This window comes from Lipophrys pholis (genome assembly GCF_963383615.2).
Source record: "Lipophrys pholis genome assembly, chromosome: 10".
NCBI lineage: Eukaryota > Metazoa > Chordata > Actinopteri > Blenniiformes > Blenniidae > Lipophrys > Lipophrys pholis.
In genome coordinates, this window is record NC_137640.1 from 28575764 (window position 1) to 28594484 (window position 18721).

General features: G+C 43.9%; 2 protein-coding genes across 3 annotated transcripts; one reads left to right on the forward strand and one right to left on the reverse strand.

Annotated features, from left to right (window-relative positions):
• Positions 1-2848: 2848 nt before the first annotated feature.
• Positions 2849-7519, forward strand: gtpbp6 (GTP binding protein 6 (putative)). 2 transcript variants are annotated; one of them, XM_080474197.1, is made up of 10 exons: positions 2849-3329; positions 4214-4351; positions 4434-4504; positions 4593-4723; positions 4846-4916; positions 5004-5162; positions 5269-5477; positions 6294-6442; positions 6553-6705; positions 6798-7519. In XM_080474197.1, the coding sequence occupies exons 1-10, from the start codon at positions 2939-2941 to the stop codon at positions 6922-6924; spliced, it is 1599 nt and encodes a 532-aa protein (XP_080330323.1). In that variant the 5' UTR covers positions 2849-2938; the 3' UTR covers positions 6925-7519. The 2 variants fall into 2 exon arrangements, with proteins under 2 accessions (XP_080330323.1, XP_080330324.1); XM_080474198.1 differs by having other exon boundaries at positions 2857-3329; positions 6553-6695; positions 6798-6991.
• Positions 6984-12171, reverse strand: plcxd1.2 (phospholipase C, X domain containing 1, tandem duplicate 2). The gene is made up of 6 exons (XM_080473187.1): positions 11733-12171; positions 10190-10326; positions 9342-9470; positions 9106-9261; positions 8845-9028; positions 6984-7439 (listed from the first exon to the last, which is right to left on the reverse strand). Exons 1-6 carry the CDS (start codon positions 11815-11817, stop codon positions 7174-7176), a joined length of 957 nt encoding a protein of 318 aa, XP_080329313.1. The 5' UTR covers positions 11818-12171; the 3' UTR covers positions 6984-7173.
• Between the last annotated feature and the right edge of the window lie 6550 nt (positions 12172-18721).

The window sequence follows — 18721 nt, forward strand, 5'->3', positions numbered from 1 at the left end:
ACATTGACTGGAAACCTCACATAACACACGTCCAAAACAAACTATCAGGAAGCATCTCAGTCCTGGCCAAAGCTCAGGATCTGTTAGATAGAAGATCACTTCATATTCTTGACAATTCACTGGTGCTGCCTTATTTAACTCGCGGTGTGGTGGTCTTGGGAAACACTAATGCAGCTTCATAGCAAAGACTCATTATTTAACAGAAAAAGAGCAATGAGAATCAGACAATGTAGACTTGTTTTAATCGCACCACCACCACACCAATCCACTGTTCTTACAGTCGAAAGGTTTAAAACTCACTGACCTGATCGAATCCAAAACGATCCAAATACTATTGAAAGCAAAGAACAACTTGCTGCTGGGTAACATTCAGAAGATGTTCAGTGAGAGAGAAAATAGTTACAACTTCAGGGGAAAATTACAGTTAAAATCTCATCAAAAGGTTCTTAATGGAATCTTTCCCTCTGCTGATTTCCTAAGTAAATGTTTTGGATTTGAGAACAATAACTGCTCCTTTTGTAATAAACATATCGAAACTACAGACCATATATTTTATGAATCTATGTACTCTAAAGCATTTTGTGAAGATTTACATCACTGGTTATCTGAACATGTACCAGCTCCTACTATGTAATTGTGATAAATTGTTATACAATGCTTTTGAAATGGATGGATGATAATATTATAATGCTAATGACAATTATTATACAATAATGTAATATGTGGAAGTAGCATTCAACATATACTAGTAGCTCTATATGAAACTTAGTCATTGGAGAAACCAGAAAAGTTTTTGGCTGCTGCCCTCTAGTGGTTTTACTTAGGTGCTGCTGTTACTTTCCAAAAAGTGTGCTCATTTAAAGGAGACATATCATGCTTTTAAATCCTTCCTTTTTACATATAAATCATACAGTTGTGGTCTATACAACGCGAAACTGCAATGCTTGGGTCTGAATTCCTCATTATTAGAGCTCCACAGGCCCCTTTTCAACCCCTTTTCTGATGCGCTTCTGAGAGCAACTCGTTTTGGGGCGGTCTCTTCAAATGCAAATGAGACTCTTCATACCCCGCCTCCTCTCCAGGTTGCAGAGGTGACACTCGGTTCAACGCCACCCTGTTCGGCCATCTTTGTAGTTTGATAGAACAGATACAATTATCTAGCGGCGCAGAAACTTTATATTCACACATTATTTACAAAATGTCAACAAGGGAAGATTTGTCCATCCAGCCATACATGTTGGAGCCAGAGTCGGACCCGGCGGAGCGAGATGAAAATGACGATGATGCAGCTGCAGAACAACGTCTTCATATGGATGTAACGCAATGGTGTGTTACTATATTTACACTAACTTCTCCATCCATGCCCACTACTACAATACTGCCTGTATTACAACGACTATTTAACACAGAAGTTACATTATAATCTAAAAGGAGCACACAGCGCTAACATATGAAGACGGTGCAACTGCTAATGCTAACAAAACAATGACAGGGACGTCTTATCATCACACTTTTTAGCGTTATATACAGCTTACCGAAGTGCTCTGTTCGTCGTCTCCATAGATAGAAGGAACTGACCGCTCAATCAGACCAAGTCTTTCGGCAAATCCTTCTTTATACTGGCGGAGGTTGCTGAAGCAGTCGTCCTTAAAGTGATTCGCGCACACAAAAATGACCTTACCCACAGATGTGGGTACATTTCTGTGAAAAATAAAACTCAACCAGGCACTTCGAAAAGGTTCTGATGCTGGGAGACGGTGTAACGAAGCTTGTGGGTTACTACATCCAACAACCGAACATTTCGACTTATCCTCTCGTAACTTCGGTTGGACTACAAAATCGCAGCGAGAAACAAAAATGGCGGATTGCTCGAAACGTCGATGTCCTAATTTGGCAGTTCCGCTGAGAATACTGTGACGTCATTGTTCAAAAAACGTAATAGAGAATAGAAAAATCGAAACCGATCGCAAAATATGACCAAAACAGAATATAAAGATATCAACGGAGCACCTGAAGAGACTACTTTGAACTTTTCTGTACTTCTAAACACTCTAAATATACACCAAAATGCATTTAAGGGCTAAAAAAGTGGATTTAGCATGATATGTCCCCTTTAATGCATGCGCGAAAACACATCTCACTCATTTTTAAGAAGCCCACAATATTGACAGTTACGGAGCTCAAGAAGTCATATTTTCCTTATATTATTATTATTCAGAATTTATGTTGGTTTTAAAATTCTGGTTCTTTCAAGTAGCAGCGAAAACATTTCATATTTTAGTAGATGCTTTTTCTAATACAAATCAATTATCCACTTATACAACAGTCTAATTAAAAAAAAAATAATACTTTTTTTTTTTACTAAGCCTCATTCTCTGGTTTGAGACATCAATGGAGATTTCAATGGACTCAAAACGTTATCAGAATGTTCTTGGGGACACTTGTACACTTTCTAAAATGTGATCTGAACATTATTAAAGGCTCGACTGTAAACATATTTCTTTCAGTGGCAGGCAGTGCATTTCAGACCTGGGCTTTCACTCGTGCTGCTCTGAGTCAATCCACCCCTCAATAACGTTTTTATGGCAAAAAAAACATGTTATCATGCAGAAATGCAGGATAAAAAGCCGTGACATCATATATATATATACATATATATATATATACATACTCGAGTAGCCATAATAAATACCTTTATTTATGAAAAAAAAAATCAGGAATTCACAAGATTATTTCAGGTATAATACAGTCCACTTTCGTTTAGAAACCATGGCGACACAGACGGACGGTGAAAGAGTGTTTCCCTCCGGTCCAGTAGGGGGCAGTGTGACCGCTGATCCTTCACACAGCACCGAGAAGCGGAGGACTTGAACTGGCAGAGTTCCTGTCATGCCGCCGTGTTGATTCTGCGGCTGACTGGAGAACCTCCTCTGGAAACATGGCAACACTCAGGAGGATTTCTCGGTGGCTGCCGCTCCTGCAGCAGCGCCCCGGAACATGGAGCTGTCAGCGGGCGACCTGCCGGCTGCGGCGCGCCTCCCCCCGGGCGGCTGCAGCCCCTCGCCCGCACAGACACGAGCCGCCTCGGGTCCTGCAGACCCGGACCTTTGTCACCTCCGCCTGCAGACTGAAGGACGCGGACGAGCCGGGGAGCAGCGGGTTGATCCCGGGGGAGGAGGAGGAGGAGGAGGAGGATTTCCTGGAGGACAGCGAGGTGGAGGAGCTGTTCCAGCAGCAGGCTCCTGCAGGACTCGGGGAGGGAGAACAGCGGGTGTTTCTCGTCCATCCAGATGTGAAGTGGGGAACCAGGAAGCAGCACCTGACCACCGGTGAGCTGCTCAGGTGGTCCTGGATGGAACCGAGGGATGTTCTAGAACCCTGACATACATTCCACAACTTCCACAGTCTAGAACTCTCACAGATTAAAAAAAACAAACAACGGACAGTCTAGAAGTTTCATATCTTCTAGAACATATTTAGGAATAATCCGAGATTATAAAACTTTGACTCATTGTGGAACTGTGGTACATTTTATAACTCTCATATTTCAGAACCTCCAGAGTCTAGAACTGTCAGAGATTCTAAAGACTGAGTCTACAAATGTCACACCTTGTGACACACTGAAGAACTCTTAAAATGTGTCTAGAATGTGTGAGTTCTAAAACGTCTGGAGTGTGCGAGTGTTCTGGACCTTAACTAGAATTCATGAACCTTCATCTCTCAATTGTCACAATAGAGTCCAGAAGCTCTCGGTGTTTAGTCATTGTTTGATGTAGTCATTTATTCATCAATGTGGATTTGGAAAGATGAATAACTGGAGGAGTTCCCTGTTATAGTCACTGACTTGATGAAGAGGTTTTGTACAGGAGGAAGGTACCAGCCTGGTAAATGTTAAAAAAAAAACTCCAGTACTGACTTGCAGTCTAAGATCCCCGGATGCTGAGCTGGTTAGATCTGACAAAAATAAATAAAAGATGAAAAACTGTGAGTGAAAAGATTCAAACGATTTACTCAGTTTAGAAGTTAAGCCAATCCAACATGTTTAAGGTGTACAAAGACAGATTACTCTGGAACCTGCAGACAAAACTATTATAGATTCATTGTTAATTTTCTAGATCCAAGTCTTACATAGTTGTTTTAGTAATTTGCCTATTCCAATGTCCCGGGGAAGAGCACAGTAGGTCTTAAAATCTTTGACTTGTTGGATTTGCAGCCGAGCTGATGATGGCCGAGGCCGTGGGCCTCGTCCACACTCTGGACAGCTGGAGAGTCGTAGACAAGATCATCCTGTCCACCAAGACACCAGAGAAGAAGAAGATATTTGGCAAAGGCAACTTCCAGCTTCTCACAGGTGCCAGCATCCCTCTGCTATTGTAGGTATTTAATCATTGTGTACCTTTGTCTATGAAGTACCACTGTTCTGTCCTTTTCAGAGAAAATCAGACAAACGGCAGGAATCACTGCTGTTTTCATGAACGTTGAGCGTCTGTCCCCTCCATCTGAGGTGAGCCCGTTCCAACTGGACGACGGTGGCAGCGGAGAGGGTCTCATGTACTGATGGCTCTTGTCTTTTATTTTATGTTTCTAATTAGAGAGAATTTGAGGATGCGTGGGGTGTCAAGGTCTTTGACCGATACTCGGTGGTCCTCCACATCTTCCGCTGCAACGCCAGAACCAAAGAGGCCAAACTTCAGGTCTCACTGGCAGAGATGCCGTTGTTAAGGTAGCCCGCTGTCTGGAAAGTCTCCTTAGTAAAGGTGTTTGTGTATTTTCTTATTAAACTGCCCCTCTTGTGCCCCGACGGCGCGCTGCCCTGTTGTTTGACGCGTGCTGCTCTGATGACAGGTCACGGCTGAAAAATGAAATGGCGAACTTGGACCAGCAGGGCGGAGGATCGAGATACATCGGTGGTTCAGGTAACGTTCACCGTGAAGCCATCGCTCCCCGCGCCGTCCAGCCGACCTCCTGAAAGCGGAGACCTTCCAGCTCGCTGTTCCTTGCAGGTGAGACTCTGTACGAGGTCCAGCAGCGGCTGCTGAAGGAGCGCGAGGTGAAGATTCGCTCAGCGCTGACAAAGCTCCGGAAAAAGAGGCACCTGCTGCGATCGCAGCGGAAACACAAGGAGTTCCCCGTCGTCTCCGTGTTGGGATATACCAACTGTGGTGAGAGAAGGGCGGGACACCAGCCTGGACCCCTGCAAACGTCCCGATGGCTTCAGTTGTTATTTACCAAAGTCGTCTCTGTTCCTTTGTGCCGTTCGCTGTCCAGGAAAAACGACTCTGATCAAAGCTCTGACCGGGGACGGCGCTCTGCAGCCCAGGAATCAGCTTTTTGCAACCCTGGACGTTACAGTCCACGCCGGCCAGCTGCCCTGTCGCATGACTGTGTTGTACGTGGACACCATCGGCTTCCTGTCGCAGCTCCCCCACCAGCTCATCGACTCCTTCTCCGCTACGCTGGAAGACATCAAACACTCAGTACGTCACCAGGTCACGTTTTCACGCGCTCAGCGTGGACGTTAGTCACTTGTAACTTGCATACTTCATACTTTTATTTACATTCCACTACATTTCCATTTTAAAGTGCACAGTTTTGTTTAAAAATATATAATTGTTCAAAGTATGCAGATTGTGACGTCTTTTTTTTTCCCCCGCCTGATTTCTGTAAATCTGCACTGGTGAGTTTCTGACAGACTCAGAAGTGCAGAACATTTGCATCCAGGGGTCGAGAGGAAAGAAAAGAACGGTGCAGACAGACGTCAACAAGCAGGAAAAATAATCCACATGCTGCTGGCAGATTGGAGCAGGAATTAAAGATCTGGACATTTTAAGCTCCACAGTGAGAGACGAGTGCAGGAAGGTAGTGAAGGGAGGGAACCTCGGGGGGGGGGACGGTGTAACAACCTGCAGCTCTGTCCGGCTCACTCGATGGGCCTAAAGAGGAAATACCACATGATAAATGCACACGTCAAATAAATAGAATATAAATAGCTGAAACATGAGATTTGGATTTTTCCAGCTCGTCTTTCATTAACGTTCCGCGGCTTGTTATCCAGTTTAAAGAACCACGTCTCTTCCTGTGTCAGCAGCTGCTTATTAGACCTGAAACAGCATCAGTATTATCTTTAGTCAACTTGTGTATCGTCTGCATCAAACACGTTGACTATTTAAAGTTCAATGCAAAACGTTTAGTTCAAACATGTTGGAAGAACCTCGTTAAAAACAAAGAATTTATATCTTATTATTTTGGAACGTTTTGTTTTGTGACTCTACATCTTTTCTGGGCTCCTCCAGGATCTGTTGGTTCATGTCCGAGACGTCAGTCATCCAGAGACGGTGAACCAGAAGGCGAATGTCCTGCACGTCCTGGAGAACCTGGGAATCCCCGACAGGCTGCTGAGCTCCATGATAGAAGTTCACAATAAAACCGACCTTATCGACAAGTAAGCAACAAGTTTCACTGCTCAGCTCCGGCTCAAAAAGTTACTTTCAATATGGAAGAGAGGCCGTGGCAGGAACATTTCAGTCATTTTATTTGTTGTGCACGTCCCAGTTACGAGTGTCCGGTGCCCGGCGCGCTGCCCATCTCCGCCCTGGAGGAGCGAGGCCTGGGCGAGCTGGAGCGAGTGGTGGAGGCGGAGCTCGTGAAATCCACCGGGAAACACGTCTTGGATCTGAAGGTCGACCTGAGCTCCGGTCAGTTAAGGTGAGACTGCAGGTCGTCTCTGTGTGCTGCTCTCTGATGTTCAGAGCAACGCTGAAAACGTGCCTCCTCTTCCTCCTCCTCGTCTTCCTCAGCTGGCTGTATAAGGAGGCCACCGTTCAGGAGGTGCGGGTGAACGCCGACGAGGGCTCAGCCGTCGTCAACGTCATCATCAGCACGGCGGCCTACGGGCGCTACAGGAAGCAGTTCGGAGGGAGGTGACGAAGCCAGCTTTGAGAAAGCTCCGGACACTGTGCAGCAAATTAAAATATCAGGAGGTACTAATGTGTAACAGCGTGAACCAGTTTATTATAAACATATACTGACCAGTACATAAGACATGAAGTAAAGCTTCAGAATGATTCCAGAGAGAAAACACTTTACTCGACCAGGACAAGAATTCATGTGACTCCAGAGACGGCGAGAGGACAAATGATGAACTGCAGCTGATTGAGGATCCCACAGTTCAAGTTACTGGTGTTTCTTCGTGTGGCTGGAGTGCTTCTGGAGGAGTTTCTGGTTGAGCGCGATCACCAGCGAGCAGAGAGGGAGCGGACCCACAAAGTCTCCGGCGATGACGTTCAGGCCGCCGGCCTCCGGGCCCGGCGCCTGCTGCCGGAGCCATTCCCTCAGACACTCCCAGTTGGTGTAGGTCAGCGTCCGCAGGGACTCCTTGCGGTTCTCGGTGATGTAGCGTCTGTCGGCTGTCAGATTCAGGCCGGAGACAAAGAAACCCTCTGAGACGGAGGGAAATCAAACAGTTAATATCAAAGTTGAGACTTCATAGTGTTTAGTCTTCATAAAGCTAATGAAGTGTACCTGACCGGTGTGTGACCGATCTATCTTGTGGGTTCTCTGCAGTGAACACGGAGTAGTGTGATACTTTCTGTTCTGAGAGTGAAAACAGAAAGCTGTCAGCTTGAAGAATGACACTGCCGCAGAGCAGACACTTTGTGTTTTAACTGCAGTAATTGTAGGCAAGCTGAAGAAAAGGTTTAAAGAAGTTCTCTATTTGGATTTAGACAATGAACATTTTCCACTTTTCTTCAGTTGCAGTAAATCAAAGTGTCAAAGCTCCAGGCTGAAATCCTAATGAAGGTCAAAAGCAACCTGTTTTATGGCATCTGAACTGAATCTTTGTGAATTAAGAGGGAAAAAATGAAAAAGGAAGGTTTCTTAAATGAGATCATTCAGTCGGGCTGTTCATACGTCCCACTGCGTTCACGTTTTAAACTCCACCTCTACCAGACTGCCGCGTGAACGTGATTGAACCAGACGTTTTGGGCCCCAGAGCTCAGAAGGTGCCGTTTACGGAGGTAAACATGGACGCCACGCCGGTCAGCACCAGGGTTGCCAGATGTGACTCAGTTTTCAGCCCAAACAACCTAAAACCCACACACCTCAATAAAGCCCAGCCCAAAGCTCAGCCTGCGTAGAAATCATGTTAAAACTATTACATGTGGAATTAGTACACATTTAATGGTTAACAAAGTGAAAAGGCCTGTGGAGATTCATTTTCAAGTAGTCGTTAAATACGAGCCGACAAAATGAGGAGGGAAAGAAAAAAGCGCACAGATTTTAACATTTTAGCGGAGCAGCTTCCTCCAGCGTTTATCCGTGACGTCGCACGTCGATGACGAAGCAGTCGCATGTAGAAAAAGAATTGGTGCCATACATGCTCTGGGTCTGGGTCTAGTGGGGAAAATATCTGAATTGGAGCTTTGACCACAGAACGGGTCGGATACGAGTCACTGAGAGTAAAAAAAATCTGAATTGGGTCACTTTTCCCTGCAGTGTGAACGAAGCCGGAGTCTCTCCTGAACAGACCAGTCGGATAGGAAGTGTGACGGACCGCCGCCAGATGTGCAAAGCAAGTTGTGTTGATAGAAGCTCTCTGGACACGCAGACCTGAAGTCGTGCTTCACACAGAAACTCAGATCACCTCCCTGACTTTAGACATGTCAAAGGTTGTTAAGTTCTTCACTGGTAAAACCAAAACCCATTCTGGTGTCTGTAGTCCCGTCGTCCATCAGGTGTTTTGTTTGCATCAGTAATTCAGACCTGCAGGTGGACTTTTCTATCTTTGCGCCCACTTCAGAAAACAGTCTTGAAAAACCGTCTTCAGTCTCAAGTCAAACTCACCAGGTCGACCCTTCTCCTTCTTCCAGTCCAAGTAACTGATCACCCCTGGTGCCGTGCGCTGGTTCGCCCACCAGTAAGGGATGGCCGGCCACAGCTCCCGGTGTCTCTCGGTGATCGGGGACTCGTAGGACAAGATGACCTGGTAACCCGACGCCCACAAGCTCCGCAGTGACAGGACGGACTCCTGCGTGTCGGACGGTGCAGAGTTTGGTTCTAGTGCGGTTTCACTGCGCACACTGATCGCACGAGGAGGACACCAACCTGCCGGGGACACAGTTTGGAGCCGAACAGCCTCTTCAGCGATAAAACCAACGTCTCGTGGCAGCGGTCGTCCATTCCTTCAAAATGGCTGCAGGCGAGGATGACCACCTCCTTGGGATGGGAGTTCAACCAGGAGGCAACAGACCAAAGTGTTTCCTGGAAAAGAAGAACCGATGACAGTCCAACCTGGTTGACCCCCCCGACCCCCCCCCCCCGGTGGAAAGAGTTGGCCTCACCAAGACGGTGAGGTGTGTGTAGATGACGTGTGTGAAATACAAGTCGTCTGACGAGTCGCGCGGTTTGTGAGCAACGCGCAGGTCGAAGTAGCGAATCCCCAGAGAAAGCTGCTCCTCAATGGTTTTGTCCTGAAGCAAAGAGACACGGCAGTGAATTAGATTCCACACAGCTAGACTTCACCCACACACCCAACACACACACACACACACACACACCCAGACTGGAGTTGTGGCAGGTTGAGTCTACCCGAGTCCCACAGGGTGGAGGCAGTGGCGTCATGGAGAAGTTATCAGTCCAGAGTCTTAACAGCCCATTTATTTATTATTCATTCAGGCACAGGGGGAAATATGCAAATTCCACAAAGAAAGGTCGAGTCAGTCTTCAGGTTTGAACCAGGAACTTTTCTCAGTTTGAGGCCAGAGCACTAACCACCGGGTCTCAGAGTAGTGAAAATACTGCTATCAGATATATTAAGTACCACAAAGATATTCTGGCTGAAGTTTGGCTCAATGGAAACTGATTGACGTTCATGCGTGAGCCATGCTGTCTAGTGAAAAAGACGCTTCTAACGTCCAACATTTCTATAAATACATGGACTGTTGAAGCTTTTGCTTATGAGAAGAATCACGGTTTGACTCTGCAGTCCCTCTAATCTGGGATTAAAAAGAAGATCATGCCAGTTGTGACTGTAGTTCACTTTACATTCCACAGCTCATTCAGCAACCGTCCTCCGTGAATAAAACTCCACACCAACACAAGACTCCTGTCCTCAGCAGTCTTCCTGCTGTGCACACAACCATCGCTGCTGGTGTTTCACCTCTCACTCTCAACACTGGGCACACGTTACCTGCGTCGTGGCCCATTTAAAGATGGTCGGTCTTGTGATGCAGTAGAAAAGTCCGTCCAGCACCCGGAAGAAGTCCGACTCGGATCTGACCAGGGGAGAGTTTATGTCCAGGCAGTAGCTCATGGTGTCGTGGCTCCCTGTGAGGACGGTACGTTAATGCTGGCTGCAGATAACAAACCTCCTGGACATGCAAAATAAAAAGATGAATCCAATCTGTGTTCGTCCCTCAGTTTTTATTATAGCAGTGAGTTTATCTGTCTTATTGACGTAAACCTGCACACATGATGCAAAACATCCAGTGAAATTCGAAGTGCGTTACGTTGGTCACGTCCACACTGCTGCTTTGCAAGATGCTGTAACAATTCGGGGTTTAGCGCCTTGCTCACGGGCACTGTGACAAATTAACCTCCAACCTTGTAATTGGAAAAACAACCCGCTCTACTAGCTGAGCCACAACATTCATTTATTGACCTCAGTGAAACTCATTAAAGCACAACTTCCAGTCCTGAAACCCTTCTAGACAACTTCCATGTAATCCCACCCCTCGTGTCAACGTGGGTTGAAACCTGGAGGGAACAACAAGCATGAGGCGGAGTGAATAAATAAAAACAAACATAAATGAGCACAGAGACATATTGTTCCATCCTCACCTGCACTGACACACACTGAGTTTTTGTGTTTTGTGGCAGAGGCAAACACTTTTCTGGATATACAAATCAGGCAATAAAAGAAAAGGTTGCATGTGTCGCTCTGAAAAATAGTGGAGATTGTAGGGGAATTTAAAAAGTGACCGATTATACCCGAGTACATGTACTTCAGCAAGTCTACCACAATACTTAGACAGTAAATAGTATTATAGTATTTTTGAAAATTACACTAAAAGAAAGGCAAAATTTACTGTTAAAAATACTCTGAAATGCAAATCATGGTGTTTTTTTTGTTAACCTCATTTAAATGTATTGTTAATACATAAACTATTAAACGAGCATTCAGTGTAACTTACCTTTACAAAATATCTGGAACAAAACGCGAAAAAAAGGACAAGAAATGGAATAATAAAGCATTAATTTCTTCTAATCAAATTAATTAATTTAAATAGTGGACATGCATTCTATATTTATTCTAGGTGTGTGTGTATATTTATGTAAGTGTGCAAATCTAAGTGTATATATCTCATTTAGATATTCTGTCTTCACTGTATTTTCTTAAGTGTAAACTGGTTATGTAACATTCGGAGGTTTGAAGAAAAGACGTTTATACTTATTTCCACTCTTTTCAGTGTGTAAACTGTCTTTAATTGTAAGTTCAAATAAATTCTCTTCAGAAGGTTAAAACATCACATTTTTGTAGCAGCTGATGGTTTTCAAAATAAAAAAGTAGATTACTTGGTGTAACCGAAGTGTGAGTAAATTCCCTGTTCACTGAGAGTACTAGTACTTTAAACTGTGCTGTGGTGTCACTGCCATCAAACGAGCAGTCACAGCTCCTCTCAAGTTCACCAGAGTGTTTCTGGTCCGGAGGCGCAGTGTGAGTGCCGGTGTACCGGGAATGGCCAGCTCTGTCAGGGGAAGGTCCCACAGCTCCTCCGGTAGAGCCGACATCCAGTCCTCCAGGCAGCCGCCGGCCATGCTCCCCGACAGACCCGCAGCGGACCCTCTGGAACCGGGCTGCTGCGCTACAGGTCCCGCTGACCGCTCCAAACCATGCCAGCACCGAAGACGCCCTCCTCCGCCGCCCGGTCAGCCTCGACTACCCCTGCCCCAGGAGAGCACGAGGAGGAGGAGGAGGAGGAGGAGGAGGAGGAGGACTCTGGTTTCCTGGTTCGTGAGGAGGAGCGGCCGCGTCACGAGGCAGGCAGCTTCAGGAAACATCACCCACCTCCTCACCTGCGTAGTTCAGGCCAGCCGTCCCTCGTTTCTGTTTGGTGAAGTGAGCCGCCCCAAGATTTGTATGGTCGCTCGTATTGGGAACCTTACGGTAACGTCTGCGCGCAGAGTCGAGCTCTTGGTTTTCAAAATAAAGGACATTTTGAAACGATATGGTTTCCACTTTGTCGAATATGGAGTGATTAGAAACTCGTGTTGTGGGAGACGTGATTCAACACGGATTTGGAATCTGTTACCTGAGAGTTATTAAACTTAAAAAAAGTTGGTTTTGTTTTTTTAAATATGTGAATATTGTAAAAAAAAATGACAATTAAAAGTACAGAGGAAGAGCTGTATCTTCATCAGCTTTTATACTTATGGGATCCAATACAGACTTTGAGCCAGTAGGTCACATGACCTGGTAGCTATTGAGCAAATATACAGTTTGGTTCATGGAAATGTGAATATTATTAAAAAAACAACAACAACAACATTAAACTCTTATTAAACGAAGTGTGTCTCAACAATCATAAGTAGTTACATGATCCAACATTGATTTGGAGTCAATAGGTCACATGACCAAGAAGTTATTGAGCAAAATTACTGTATTTTTTAATCACATTTTAATGAAAAATACAGTAATTTTGCTCAATAGCTTCAAGGTAATGTGACCTATTGACTCCAAATCAGTGTTGGGTTGTGTCACCAGTCATGCTTGTTGAGACACACCACTTTTATTTCGTGTTTAATGATTTTTATTTAAAATATTCACATTTTTGAAAAATACAGTAATTTTGCTCAATAACTTCTTGGTCATGTGACCCACTGACTCCAAATCAATGTTGGATCATGTAACTATTTATGATTGTTGAGACACACTTCGTTTAATAAGAGTTTAATGTTTGTTTTTTTTGTTTTTATTTAAATAATATTCACATTTCCATGAACCAAACTGTATATTTGCTCAGTATCTACCAGGTCATGTGACCTACTGGCTCAAAGTCTGTATTGGATCCCATAAGTATAAAAGCTGATGAAGATACAGCTCTTCCTATGTACTTTTAATGGTCATTTTTTATAAATATTTACATATCTAAAAAAGCTTAAGCTTAATAACTCCCAGGTAACAGATTCCAAATCCGTGTTGAATCACGTCTCCCACAACACGAGTTTCTAATCACTCCATATTCGAAAAATAACTCCCGCGGACGCGCGGTAGTTATCCTCTGTATGCCTGTTTACCTTGAGTCTTTTATAAATGTCTTTTCCTTTCTTCTTAATAGCCGAACTATGAAATATTGGATCCGGTGTTTTAAAGTCACACACTTGACAGAGGTGATGACCTATTACTACCTACTTATTTAACTGAATGAAAATGGTTCTAGTTTTTGTTTGATATAAGTTCTTATATAAGTTCGAATATACAGTGGTGGGTTTTACTCTGGGCGAAGTGGGAAGCTGCTCAGGACGCAAACTGAATAAGGGCGCACCCATAGATCCATGGGCGCACCCATGGATCCATGGGCGCACCCATGGATCCATGGGCGCACCTCTGGGGGTCTTGTGACGCTGCCCCCAACCCTGTGAATGCGGAGCAGAGCAAACGTTTAGGAATGTGGGCGGAGTCAAACGTTTGAGGCATTTACACGTTTGAGGCATTTACAGCCCGGAGAGTGAAGCAGAGATAAACTAAAGGCTGGTTCATCCTCCATAAGAACCAGAAGAAAGGTTCTGCCCAACAAAATGACGTCATCTTTTTCGGCCAGCTCTCTCTGAATTTGGTTCGGCTGTGCCAACCATCCGGGCCGAACTATGTCGGTGCCGCACTGCCCAAACTTCAGCAGTACCATGTGCAGCGGATGCGTGTTCCAGCTGGCTAACAACTATCAGTCATATTTTAATCATGTTGAGTTTGTAGCCTCGTTGCTGTGTGAGTCCTGCAGCCTGTTAACATGTCGGAGGATGGACTTCTGTGATGGTGGTTGTTCACCCCGGGAGCAAAACCAGCTGCTCCACCACTGCCAATAGAACTGTTGTGGCCAAAATTTACTTTTTTTTAATGATTTTATTTCATTTATTTGGCACCACTTAACAAATACAACACTTGCATCTTAAAATCAAAACATTAGGAGCGATCCTGCTTTTTTTGATCAAATAAAATAAAGCAAATGCACAAAATGAGCTATCATTGAATAATTAAAAGACTTTTCTATCTAATAAAGCTCACAGTCAGGGCTGGTTCAGGACTTGATGGACCATTTTCTAAAGAAGCTGCTACAGGTTTCTATATATCTATATTGTATCTCTCTCTCTCTCTCTCTCTCTCTCTCTCTCTCTCTCTCTCTCTCTCTCTCTCTCTCTCTCTCTCTCTCTCTCTCTCCACACTGCCCCCTACAGGTTTGTCATGCTCATAATAGCTCTGAACCAGGTGTATATACAGGCCAATGAACATTTTTTTGTAAACACAGAGAGGGAATAATGAGTTTCTGTAAACGTGGCCTCAGATTGTGGTTTGAAGCTCCATCACGTCTGCAGCGAGAGGATCAATGTCTGTGTGCTTGTTGCTCTCTGTCTCTGTCTTCTCCTTTTCTCTCCTCTATCCTCTCACCTCCACCGAGCAGGTCTCCACCTCCGAGTCTGGTTCTGCAGGATTCCTCCTGTTAAAGGGAGTTTTTTTTCTTTCACCGTCTCCTCTGCTTGCTCATGTGGAATTGTTGTTTTTTTCTCTGAGAAACTGCCTTGAAATGACTTTTTTGTATTTGGTGTTCTAGAAATAAAATAACAAACATAATATTATTAAGATTTGTGTTAGATTTTAGAGGACAAAGTTTAGTTAAAGCTGACATTTTCTTTTCCTACACCAGTGACACTTTTTTTAAAAGGGGTCATATTTTACAGCTTTTAAACACTTTCACATGGTCTCATTGGTCTAAAAACTTTCTATTCAAACTTTATTGCCCCAAATCCAGCTTTTCCTTGATTTTCCTCCATTTGAATATTGGATCATATGAGCTGCATTCAGAATCTGCTGTGTCTGTGTGAGCTGGACTGGCTCCGCCCACACATGCCCATCTTGGGAAGAAGAGCAAGTACTTCCTCTCGCGGTGCCATGTGCCAGAGCAGAGCTGTCTAACTGTGGGAGGAGTCAAAGGGAGGAGCCTACCTTGATTGGGATTGGCTAAACCCCCGATGACACTATATAGGGTTTGATTTCTGATTGGCTGGTTGGAGCTTTCTTCACTTCTGGGGCGTCGTTCCAGGTATGTGGATGATTAGTTCTGCTGGAGAACCTTCAGAAAGTGAGTTTTGTGTAATATGATCATTTGAACCCCGACTCAGACTGATGAAGTCTTGATCTGTTCCTGCTGGACTGTTCCTTTAAACTCAGTTCTAGATTTTGTATAATGTTAAACACCTGGACCCATCAAACCACATCTGGATTGTTGAAAGAGACCTTGACTCCTTAAAATCTATTTTATTTATTTATTTATTTCGAACGAAGGAACGATTTAAATTAGATGAAACAAAAAATAAAAATAAATAAAAACACAAATATAAATAAAAAGCCTATTTCAATATAACACACATCTGACTCGTTCGAAAGGGGATAGGAAGAAGCCTCGGCTTATCAAGTCCTACCCCCATTCTTCACCCAGTGACAAATGCAAAATCCAATAAAATAACTAAACAGGCAATACAAAAGAAAAAACAAAAACTATTCCAGTCGGGTTATTTATGAAAACAGAATGAATAAAAAACACAGAAAAAAGAACAAAATGAATAAGTGCCATTAACATCCGCAAGATTTTCATTCTCCTTCTTCATATCTTTTGTACATTTCTTAAAATTGCATTATATTCATATTTTGTTTAATCCTGTCATCAAGACCATTCCACAAATGGAAATACACAAACTTTTTAAATTGGTCCGAGCATAATTCTGTTTAAAGTTTAGTTTCCCTCTAAAGTTAGAACCCCCCCCCACTCCGTCTTTGAACAGTTTGTGTATGTTTACAGGAGCAGTTTATTTATTGCTTTATACATTATTTGTGCAGTCTTAAATTCAACCAGATCCCCAAACTTTAAGGTGTGTAGTTTCAAAAACAGTGTATTGGTGTGTTTGTGATATGCTACATTATTTACTATACGAATGGCTCTTTGTTGGATTGTGAAGAGTGGGGCAATACCTATAAAACCACCTTACATTCACTAAGCACCACAGTCCACAGTCATAATAGTTCCAGTCAGTCACGGTGGTGGACCAAGCCACTGTTCTGGAGTCACTGGTACTGGTCCAGCTCCTCCACATCTCTTATGGTCACACTTCAGCCTCCTCTGTTGACCCGTTTAGCTTTATGAACACCCGACACTCTGATGTCCAGGTTGACTGGATCTTCTTAGGAAGCACTTCTGGCGATGTCTGCATTTCTCTTTGGAAGGTGCTCGTTCACATAAACATCAGATCCCAGGAGCTTTTTTCCTTGTCTGAGTAATGCAGTTTTGTGTTTTCTGTTTGTAAAACGAATTATTATGGCCGCTTTACCACTTTGGTTTGAGGATGACATGCCTCGATGTCTGTATCGGAGATGGATATGCCTTTACTATGAAAGAAAGCAGTTTCCTGTTGCTCCACCGAGTCCCCATCTTGGTCGGTGTCCCCATCTGCCGTTGCTGTTGCTGCCCTGGCGTAGGACCGGCGCCTGGTCGCCAGACCGCTGATAATAATGCCGTTCATGCGGGTGTACTGCTCCAGGTCTGCTACACGGCATGGCGATCTTCTTATCCCTCTCCTCATTTAGTTTTTTTAGTTCTTTTATTTCACTCATCAAATTCATGATGATTTTTCAAATGATTTACTCAGACTGGTTGAACTGGAAACAGAATATTTCCAGGCTCACATGAAGTCTTTCAGCTGAACCCAGAACACTTATTTGAAAAGTTTTACTTGGTAAAGTAGGTTTGGAATCGTTAAGCATCAAGAGTATTTTGGGTTCATTCAGGGGCTCACGCTGACAATTCTTCCTGTTGTGAACAGATTTGGGGGGCTGCATGGTGGAGGAGTGGTTCAAGACGTCATCTCTCACTGACAACATTCATGGCTCAAGTCCACTTTCTCTATGCTTTTCTTTCTTTTAAAAATCTGTTTGGTTACTGATTGTTTGTTTCACTAGATATTTTCAGTGTCATGTCACACCACACATATTTTCAGTTTATATTTGAAGGCACATTTTCACCACTTTAATCCTTGTTCATTAAAAACAAGAAGGATTCCGCTGGGTGTATTAAAAAAACCAACACGACTGGATCACCTCGTCTCAACTTGGTATCAGGATACTTGGTATCGGGATACTTGGTATCGGGATACTTAGTGAAGTAAAATGAAAACTTGTGGTGAGTTGAACAATAAAGAAAGGCTCTTTGTTTTTTGCTCCATGAGCACCTTAATGTTGAAAAAAAAAAAAAAAAAGTAATGATAAAACTACGTGTAACAGATAAGGTGGAAAATACAGCTAAAAACCAGGATCAAACCTTGTTTCATTATTGTATTTTCAGCTTGAATTCAGAAGCCAAAGCCTCCTTGTCGGGTCACCTGATCAGACTTTGTTTACTTCATTGGAAACAAGTGGCCACCAGGGAAAGCTCCTGTTACTCTGTGTGGGTCAGACCCCGTTGGATTTTTAGTGCCACACTTCCCTTTGAATAATGGAGGGACTATTTAGATTTGTCTGGTGGTGAAACAAAGTCTGTTCTGTCAGGAGAAGCAGGTGGAACCTGTCAGATAGAAGTACAGGTCATGGCTGCTTCAGGCAAAGAAGAAGTACTCTGACATCTTCTTTAGGGTATAATAAACTCTACTGGTCAAATCAATTCCTTTATCGAAGTCCTGGAGTTTTTTGAAACTCAGCAGCTGATCTGTCGGGTGACAAAAGGAGAGATGTAGACAAAAACACGGCGTCGTCTCAACTTCTGTGAAATGTGTTGCTTCCATCAAATTCAAAATGAGCCATTGTGTTCATGTACTTCTCAGTCTGTTTTGAATTTTGTTTCTGAATTGATACCTGCAAATCATCCCACCATCCACTGCTGAAACGTCCCAACATTTTTGAAAAGTTCAAACTAAATACATTGAAAATGTCAAACGTCTGGATTTCAGATCCGTCATAAGTTTATGAATGAAGCTGTCATTCGCTTTAAAAACACAGGTCACCAGGATTCTAAGACGAGTCTAACCGGTTTGGAAAAAGAACACTTATTTCATTGCAGTGACGTCTTTAGTTGAATTAGACTGGACTGACTTGATCCCGGATGAGGCCGGGGACAAAAACAATTGCAAGGGAGCAACAAAAGGAACATGCACACTGCAAGAGCAAACAAGAGCTTCTCCCCCTCCCCCTCCCCCAACACTGAACACACGGTTACTCTAACTGTATGACGCTGAACTGAACGTTCACTCAGGTTCTAACGAGTGGCGTTCCCACCGACGCCGGCAGGAACCCAACGAAGGTTCAGAAAGCGTCGTGCTCTCAGGCGCAGAAACACGTTCTCACTGATCCTCGTTCTCATTGATCCTCGTTCTCATTGATCCTCGTTCTCACTGATCCTCGTTCTCATTGATCCTCGTTCTCACTGATCCTCGTGTCTGGGCACCAAATCAAAGTGAGGCGTTT

Bases quoted from the DNA above. Each gene is read 5' to 3' on its own strand.
- gtpbp6 (XM_080474197.1), top strand. From the start codon at position 2,939: ATGGCAACACTCAGGAGGATTTCTCGGTGGCTGCCGCTCCTGCAGCAG. The intron at 4,724-4,845 runs GTAGCCCGCTGT...CTCTGATGACAG, and splicing joins GCAGAGATGCCGTTGTTAAG to GTCACGGCTGAAAAATGAAA. The intron at 5,478-6,293 runs GTACGTCACCAG...GGGCTCCTCCAG, and splicing joins TGGAAGACATCAAACACTCA to GATCTGTTGGTTCATGTCCG.
- plcxd1.2 (XM_080473187.1), bottom strand. From the start codon at position 11,817: ATGGCCGGCGGCTGCCTGGAGGACTGGATGTCGGCTCTACCGGAGGAG. The intron at 9,262-9,341 runs GTGAGGCCAACT...CTTCTTTTCCAG, and splicing joins ACACACACCTCACCGTCTTG to GAAACACTTTGGTCTGTTGC. The intron at 9,029-9,105 runs GTTGGTGTCCTC...TCCGACACGCAG, and splicing joins CCAAACTGTGTCCCCGGCAG to GAGTCCGTCCTGTCACTGCG.